Source organism: Hoplias malabaricus, chromosome 1 (genome assembly GCF_029633855.1).
Source record: "Hoplias malabaricus isolate fHopMal1 chromosome 1, fHopMal1.hap1, whole genome shotgun sequence".
NCBI lineage: Eukaryota > Metazoa > Chordata > Actinopteri > Characiformes > Erythrinidae > Hoplias > Hoplias malabaricus.
Genome location: NC_089800.1, coordinates 1,783,072 through 1,792,355, shown reverse-complemented (window position 1 = coordinate 1,792,355; position 9,284 = coordinate 1,783,072). Strand labels below are relative to the sequence as shown.

At 45.1% G+C, this 9,284-nt stretch overlaps 1 protein-coding gene across 2 annotated transcripts in view; it reads right to left on the bottom strand.

Annotated features, from left to right (window-relative positions):
• spire1b (spire-type actin nucleation factor 1b) overlaps nucleotides 1-9,216 on the bottom strand; it is a 25,749-nt gene extending 16,533 nt beyond the window's left edge. For both annotated transcript variants that reach the window (XM_066643020.1, XM_066643029.1), the window contains exons 1-3: nucleotides 8,863-9,216; nucleotides 6,899-6,927; nucleotides 1-217 (exon numbers count right to left, since the gene is read on the bottom strand). The exon at nucleotides 1-217 is cut by the window's left edge and continues 20 nt beyond it. In XM_066643020.1, the coding sequence (XP_066499117.1) occupies nucleotides 1-217; nucleotides 6,899-6,927; nucleotides 8,863-9,121 (505 nt within the window). In that variant the 5' untranslated portion in view covers nucleotides 9,122-9,216. The remainder of the gene's footprint in view (nucleotides 218-6,898; nucleotides 6,928-8,862) is intronic.
• Between the last annotated feature and the right edge of the window lie 68 nt (nucleotides 9,217-9,284).

Below are 9,284 nucleotides of genomic sequence, written 5' to 3'. Positions count from 1 at the left end.
TGCGGACTGCGCTGCTGCTGCCTCGCCCTTCCTCCTCTTCCTCCTCCTCTTCGTTGGCCTCGTAGCCCTCGTCTGGGCAGGGGTCAGCCTCCGGGCTGGAGGAGTTTGTCATCAGGTCGATCAGCTGCTCCAGAGGAGGACTCAACTCTCGCTCCTCGTTCTCCTTCAGACCGTAGTCCAGAGCTTTATAGATCATTATCCCCAGAGATTCAACCACCTGTTCAACACACACACACACACACACACACACACACACACACGTCTGTAATATAATAAATAACCATAATATTGCATTAAAGCAGTGGTTTTGATCAAGTTCCAGTGTCTGACGTTTGTTTCTGTAGCAGTTCCATGGAGCCGCGAGGCTAACCTAGCTAACACTTCTATTCCAGCAGTTAGCGTCATGCTAACATTAGCATGCTGTAATCTCGATCACTTGTCGCTTCTTTCAGAGAACAATTTTGTGAAAGTTTGATGACAAACTCCACCCACAATGTAATACATTTCATGATACTGCTTTTACAACTCCATCCTCTCACTGTGTTTTATATTTGAATGAATAAAACGTTAAACATAATCTTACTTAATGAGGCTAGAGCTTGGGGGGAGTATGAAAGGAACGTCTGCAGTTCAAACAACTTCAATCTCAGTTCTCTAGGATGCGCCATTTAGACTCCAACCCACAGGGGGCAGATAAGGAGGAGTGGACAGTAGAGTCCAAACCCCAAACCTTCGCCTGTGTGATGTATGTCCTCTCTGCAGCAGCTCTGCTGAACACAGCATGGAGATTTACTGACAGCAAAACCCAAATCCTGATTTCCGTCATCGTTTGAGCTCTAATCTGAGTCAGAGAACGGAGTGAGACACAAAGACAACAACTTTATCCCTGTCCTTATCTGCGCAGTGTGTTTATATTTCTTTCAAAATCCTTCATTTCTGTCCTCAATTGTTCTGTTGGGTCAAGAACCATGTGCAGAGCTTTCTTTACTCAATCAAAAGGAAATAAGTTGGTAATCTTATGTATTGTGTTTACCAACAATATTGAAAAAAAGGGCCATGTTCACACTCGTGGAAAAAATCCTGTTTATTTATGTACTGACAAGAATCTGTTTTTTATTTTTTATTCTCTGAAGCATTCAAATGTTCATAAATGGAAAAAACAACCCAGATCAGACTTCAATTTTCCATCTGAGGACATTTTAGTCTGTTACCAATTCATTTGTTTGGTAAGAATTCCAAATTTAAGGAGGTAAGAGATCCAGCTCAGACCTGGATCTCCTCATATGGGAACGTCACACCCTGTATCGGCCTATGGGAAGCTCGCTCCAGTTTCTCTTTAGGCTTCGCTACTGTTGTGTTTAAGCATCACCAGCTCCACTCAGCTTTCACACAGACCTGCCTCCTGTCTCTATGACAACCGCAGCAGAGAAGCATGGGCAGGAGTTGAAGAGCTGTGTATGGAGAAATCTGAGTGTGTGTGTGTGTGTGTGTGTGTGTGTGTCTGATAAGTCCCTAAAATTTCATGCTAACAGAGTTAGCATCAGTAATAAAAGCTGTTTTGTTTCTGTAGACCATTGTTCCTTTGAAGTTATGAAGACCCCAAAACAACACCGGGCAAACTATAAACTGGAAAAAGGCACCTTTGTTTCGTCCAGTAAATCATCACCTTCCAAAATGAAGTGACCTCCTAATAACAACAACAACTCCTTTGCTTTAGTTGAAGTGAATGTGTTCACTGTTGGACACTGCGGTGTGTAATCATGGGAGATTAAATATTAGAGCTGCAGTCCAATCCACCCAGGAGCTCCCTGTGAAGTGGACTACTCAGGGGATTTGGCCTACACACAGCTCCTCACTCCCTCTACAGTGAACTACATCAGTCACAAACTACACTGTACACACACAGCTCCTCACTCCCTCTACAGTGAACTACATCAGTCATAAACTACACTGTACACACACAGCTCCTCTCTCCCTCTACAGTGAACTACATCAGTCATAAACTACACTGTACACACACAGCTCCTCTCTCCCTCTACAGTGAACTACATCAGTCACAAACTACACTGTACACACACAGCTCCTCACTCCCTCTACAGTGAACTACATCAGTCATAAACTACACTGTACACACACAGCTCCTCTCTCCCTCTACAGTGAACTACATCAGTCACAAACTACACTGTACACACACAGCTCCTCACTCCCTCTACAGTGAACTACATCAGTCACAAACTACACTGTACACACACAGCTCCTCACTCCCTCTACAGTGAACTACATCAGTCATAAACTACACTGTACACACACAGCTCCTCTCTCCCTCTACAGTGAACTACATCAGTCACAAACTACACTGTACACACACAGCTCCTCTCTCCCTCTACAGTGAACTACATCAGTCACAAACTACACTGTACACACACAGCTCCTCACTCCCTCTACAGTGAACTACATCAGTCACAAACTACACTGTACACACACAGCTCCTCGCTCCCTCTACAGTGAACTACATCAGTCATAAACTACACTGTACACACACAGCTCCTCTCTCCCTCTACAGTGAACTACATCAGTCACAAACTACACTGTACACACACAGCTCCTCTCTCCCTCTACAGTGAACTACATCAGTCACAAACTACTGTACACACACAGCTCCTCGCTCCCTCTACAGTGAACTACATCAGTCACAAACTACACTGTACACACACAGCTCCTCACTCCCTCTACAGTGAACTACATCAGTCACAAACTACACTGTACACACACAACTCCTCACTCCCTCTACAGTGAACTACGTCAGTCACAAACTACACTGTACACACACAGCTCCTCGCTCCCTAAACAGTGAACTACATCAGTCACAAACAACACTGTACACACACAGCTCCTCACTCCCTCTACAGTGAACTACATCAGTCATAAACTACACTGTACACACACAGCTCCTCACTCCCTCTACAGTGAACTACATCAGTCACAAACTACACTGTACACACACAACTCCTTACACCCTCTACAGTGAACTACATCAGTCATAAACTACACTGTACACACACAGCTCCTCGCTCCCTCTACAGTGAACTACATCAGTCATAAACTACACTGTACACACACAGCTCCTCGCTCCCTCTACAGTGAACTACATCAGTCATAAACTACACTGTACACACACAGCTCCTCTCTCCCTCTACAGTGAACTACATCAGTCACAAACTACACTGTACACACACAGCTCCTCTCTCCCTCTACAGTGATCTACATCAGTCATAAACTACACTGTACACACACAGCTCCTCTCTCCCTCTACAGTGAACTACATCAGTCACAAACTACACTGTACACACACAGCTCCTCGCTCCCTCTACAGTGAACTACATCAGTCATAAACTACACTGTACACACACAGCTCCTCGCTCCCTCTACAGTGAACTACATCAGTCACAAACTACACTGTACACACACAGCTCCTCTCTCCCTCTACAGTGAACTACATCAGTCACAAACTACACTGTACACACACAGCTCCTCACTCCCTCTACAGTGAACTACATCAGTCATAAACTACACTGTACACACACAGCTCCTCGCTCCCTCTACAGTGAACTACATCAGTCATAAACTACACTGTACACACACAGCTCCTCGCTCCCTCTACAGTGAACTACATCAGTCATAAACTACACTGTACACACACAGCTCCTCACTCCCTCTACAGTGAACTACATCAGTCACAAACTACACTGTACACACACAGACAGCACTAGAGTGGAATATTTAAAGCAGGGAAACCACTAAAATGTGCCCAGGACCAGGGCTGAGAAACACGGCTGTAAATAAGTTGCTGTGAATTTGACGCTCTGTCTTTAACATAACGGCACCACAGGGCATTCCAAATGAAGGGATTTAATCCAAGTGAAGTTCCCTTAGCCATCATCTAGGGATTAATGTGTAGGGAATACAAGGGCACTGCTAAGGGACTCTGTGGAATGGAACGCAGCTTAATTTTTGTAAAGACATGGCACTAAGGAATGATGCCTGGCTTCAGTGGTCTATCTTAACTCTGTAAATAATGTAGCCATGTGTTAATTAAGCAGTAAAATCTCATTTAACTGTTAATAGTGAGTGAATTACTGCCGTTCTGGGCAATGAAGAGAAGTAGGTCACTTTCTCCACAGGGAAAAATCAGGCGACAGAATCCCAGTCAGGAAATGGAGGTTTTTGACTCATAAACACGACTCTGAAGACAAGCTGAGGAACAGACTGGACCTCAGTGCAGGACAAAGGAGTACAGAGAAACACCTTATTCTTAGAATGACATTCGGTTCCATAGGATTAAACAGGAAAAATATATTTCTGACTTGATTTTGGGGTCAGGTTGAATTAAAGGGGTCATATTAAGGAAAGAAATCTCTTAAGTAAATATATACATTTATGTGTATTTCTGGAGCCCACCAACACACACACTGTGAGACAAGACCAGCCAGTCGTTTTTCTGTGTGCTGCCAAAGTCAGAAAACACAGGATAAAATGAGATGTTCTGATTCTGATGTCAAGTGCAGAGACTTCAGAATGGCCCCGCCCCCTCGTCTGAGTCTGTCCAATCACAGCGCTGGACCCGTGTTTATGTGAGAGCGCAAAGACGAGGTTAAACTCAGCAAAACAGACAACGAGCACTGAGTAAATACGGAGAAGAAAGAGAACAGAGCGAAAACGGCTAAAAACCAGAGCTTCTGCTCCTCGCTCCTCACTGCTGTGCGCTCGGGGTCGGGGTGAACAGCGAGCGGCTCATTATCATTTAAAGGAACAGGTGCTGAAAGCGGGCGTTCTGAACAGGGCTCTTTAGACTGTGTTCCACTGTGGAGACGAGGAAGGGGAATATGACCATTTTATTTTGAACGAGAAATGCATGAATATAACCCTTTAATCGACCTGCATTTTATTATGACAGATTATGTTTATTATTCAGTAAGTGATGAATTATTCAGTAAATAGTTGAGATGATTGGCTCTATCCCACAAGCACACACTCGACTGATCTGAAGTCTGGAAGCAGAACTCATCACCAGAGTAAAGCAGCTTTACCAGGATTTGTCTCTGGAGTCTCAGATTCACTCATTTAAGGCTGGGTTTAGAACACACACTGACTAAGAGAGTGTCAAGATGTGTGTGTGTGTGTGTGTGTGTGTGTGTCCTAGTCACATTCCATCTGCTGAATCATTATGGTGCCACCGCCCCCCTTCTCCGCAGAGAACGCTTTTTCCTATTGGAGCTCATAACAAATGCAGCGACCAATAACTTCATTTCCAGGTTATTTTTTCTAAATAAAATGAGAATTGTTATTTGTAATGTTTACATTTATATATAAGTTTTAAAACATATTTGTACACCTAATATTTATGTGAAACATGGTGGTGGTGGGACGGCCTCCGCGGTGTAATGTGGTTTCTCAGGCAATGAACCAAACCCAGGAAACTGTATCCTTTATTTATTTATGACTGGTCTAACACTGGTTGAAAATCCCCACGTCTCTCAGAGATCAGACTGAGCTGTGACTGATCCTCTGAGACATCGCTAAGAGATAAAGGCTAAAGGGCTTGGAATGCAAAGCATTGTCTTTGTGGTGGAAGTTATATGAGTGCTGGTCTCTAATTGGGCTCTAAATGTCAGCAGCTGGTGATCTGAGTTAGAGATGAAGGCACAGGATAGTACCTCCGCTCAGTTTGACCGGCTGTGACCTTAGCGGCCACTGGGAGACCGGGGAGACTGCTGTAATAGAAAATCTACGTTAGCAGAAATGCTAATATTTATAACAGTAAACACATGCTTAGAAATCTGATTACGAAATACAGTTAACAACTAGCCTTTAGGGAATGTCCTCAAATATATATATATATTTAGAGGGGAAAATAAAAATCAATGGAAATACACCTTAAAAACACATTTAAATACCTGAATATATCTATTGTGCTAACAGCAGTGGCCTCACACTCTTTCAGGGACCTGAAGTGGGACATTATGCTAATCACACTCTCATGCCTAAAATAAACCTGACTACACTTCTGTGCCTGACGCCATCAAACACGTTAAAGCACAACAGCAGCAGAAGCTCGTTAGTTTAGACGCACTGCTTTGAAGGAAAGACTCCCACAGCAGTCTGTTTAACTAAAACCGCAGGAGTATTTAGACCTGATGATTTTAATAAACTATGTCTCCTCTCCATATGCTGCTCTGCAGTCAGTTTGCGAAGCCCCAGTGTCTGTAAACAGGTAAAAAAAACAAAATGTCTGGGTCCTGTGCTAGGCTTTCTCTCTCTCTGCTCACGGCAGAGAAACGCCATCTGGAGGTTTTTAGACAACGGAGAGACTCCAAACGCTGAAAAGCACCAACCGAGATGAGGATGTTGCTCTTTTCCTGCTCCATAGGGGGGTAACACTGACTTATTTTTGCTTATAAGGTGGAACTGACTATAAATTCAGGAGAGCGCTAACTGCATGAAAGTAAACGCAGAGGGAAAGTGCTACAAAACTAAACAGCTCGAGTTACACATGAGTTTCTGTGGAAATTCAAACAGTGAATAAACACTTACAGACAATTTAGATGCGTACAAACAGTAGTCATTTTCCTCCTCAAACACACTGTAACAACTTAAAAGACACAGAGCTTCTGAACGTAAACAAACCAGAGAGAACATCAGTACAATTTAGAGCCTGAAACGTGAGATTTATCCCAAATGGTGGCAGACAGAGCCAAAATACCACTTCATTTAGGAAGGACCCATATTAAAGGACACATCAGCATTTTGGTTTCCTCAACACTGTTGTGTTTGACTCTGCTGTCCCTTCTTCCCTGTAGTTCCCTGGAAGCACAGAGAGTTCAGAGAGTGCTAAACTCACCTGCACGGCTGAGGATGGCTGGCCTTTACCTGCAGGAGGAGAAGAGAGGGTCAGTCAAACTGGGCGAGAGAGAGAGAGATGACAAAGCACATTACTGAACTGATCCAGCTGTTGCACAACTGTCCACACTGCTGCTGTTCTTCTGGAAATAAAGCAGCCGGCTGTGTCCATCACAGACAAACACAGCAGCAGGCTTAAAGGCAGCCTGGGGTTGAGGCAGAGTCTTACACACACTTTAGACCTGTTTCTGTGGATAAACAAACCAATAGCTCTCTCCTGGCCCTGGACACAGAGGGACGCACTGATAATTTAATTCTGCTCCTGGGTCTTTAAGGCTGCTGTATCTAAATGATCAGAGCCCTGATTGGCTGCTTTAAATCTGGAGGTGTATTTAAGGTGGAATAAACATAAATGCATCCACCTTCTCCATGAAACAACAGTGGAGCTGAGGAAGGAGGAAACAAGCGACACCGGACACACCCAAACATGTCTGATTACACTTGGTGTGGTCAGTTAAGAAACAACATTATCCTCGATAATGTCAACACAGTCACACTGAACAATGTACGCTCACACACACACACACACCCTTGCCTCACCTGGGCTAATGAGTTCCTGTATCATATAAAGCCATGTGAAAGTGTTTAACCACTACCTCACTGCTTTACATCTACAAACACAGGAAAGATACAGTAGTCCGCCTGTTGCTCTGCATACTTTGTTGGCCCCGTTTCCTCCTGTGAGCCTCCTCAGCGGTCAGGACCCCCACAGAGCAGGTGTGATGTGGTGGTGGATCGTTCTCAGCGCTGCAGTGACACTGACGTGGTGGTGGTGTGTGAGTGTGTGTTGTGCTGGTGTAGAGTGGATCAGACACAGCAGTGCTGCTGGAGTTCTTAAACCCCTCAGTGTCTGGACCGAGAACAGTCCACCGACCAAAAACATCCAGCCGACAGCGTCCTGTGTCACTGATGAAGGACTAGAGGACGAGCGACACACACTGTGCAGCGACAGATGAGCTACTGTCTCTGACTCTACATCTACAAGGTGGACCAACGAGGGAGGAGTGTCTCACAGAGTGGACAGAGAGTGGACACAGGGTTTAAAAACTCCAGCAGCACTGCTGTGTCTGATCCACTCTACACCAGCACAACACACACTAACACACCACCACCACGTCAGTGTCACTGCAGCGCTGAGAATGATCCACCACCACATCACACCTGCTCTGTGGGGGTCCTGTCTACATGTGAAAGCTATAGTCCACCTCCCCAGTGGTAAACAAAACGTTTAATTCTCACGTTTCCTGGGTTGTCTTCGCCTTTCCAGCCTAAAGCCATTAGCACACTGCCCTGGTGACTGCAGGCCTTACAGCACTGTGTTATATAAGGAGCCCATTCCTTCAGGAACACTGGCTGAGGCTGTAACACATGCACGTGTTTCTTCATGGCAATTTGGAGTGGAGAAAAATGTGTTCAGTGCTCAAATAAACAGTGCATGTGTACAGATCATTTCTAGCACCACAGCTGTCTAAAGCACTTACAGGTAAAGGTGTGCATGCTTTTATTCAGCAAGGAGGCTGAAGCTTCATATTCACCAGTTCCTTATACTAACTATCCGTTCCACCTTAAATGGCCCAGCAGTTACACTGTTTTGTTATTGTTATGATCATTGTGACTTCAGTAATTTCATTCTAGACCCCTTAAACACTGCAGGAGGTGCACAGTGCTGCACCAGTTAAGGTGGAACGGAAAATTCCAAATAGATGTAGGGAATAGCCCCAGAATGTATCTGCTTCACATTTAAGGTGGAACTGAGAATTCCTAAGAAGCAGACAAATAATGCTGGAATGTAAAAGCTTTACCACTTAAGGTGGAACGGAAAATGCCAACGAATGCACCATTTAAGGTGGAACACAGAATTCCCACAGAAAGCCAACACAAATATGTGTTGTTCCCCGTGAATACCTGCGGTATAAATCCGGACCGCGCCGTTTTTCTGAATCCTCACATCATCCGGACCCCCGACCTCCCCCGCTGGGTCTTGAGAGGAGTGTCCGCCTCCCTGCGCTAGAGTCCGGCAGCACTGATAGCACACAGCCCAGGCCTGCTCCTCGTTGATGGGCTGGTTATAAAGCCTCAAAATCTCCTGCAGTGACAGCTCCTCTACCTCATCCTCATCCTCCTCTTCTTCTCCTCTAACCGTGGCCTCCATCAGCTCAGACATATTTTCATCCTCTCATCATCCTCTCATCTCTTCCTCCGCGTAGAAGAGCACCTCCACCAGCCTCCTCTCCTCTCTCTCTCATCACCCACTGCCGAACCTGCAGCTCCGCTCCCAGCAAAACACAGCCGTCCACCAATCACAGCGCAGCACACACGGCGGGGGC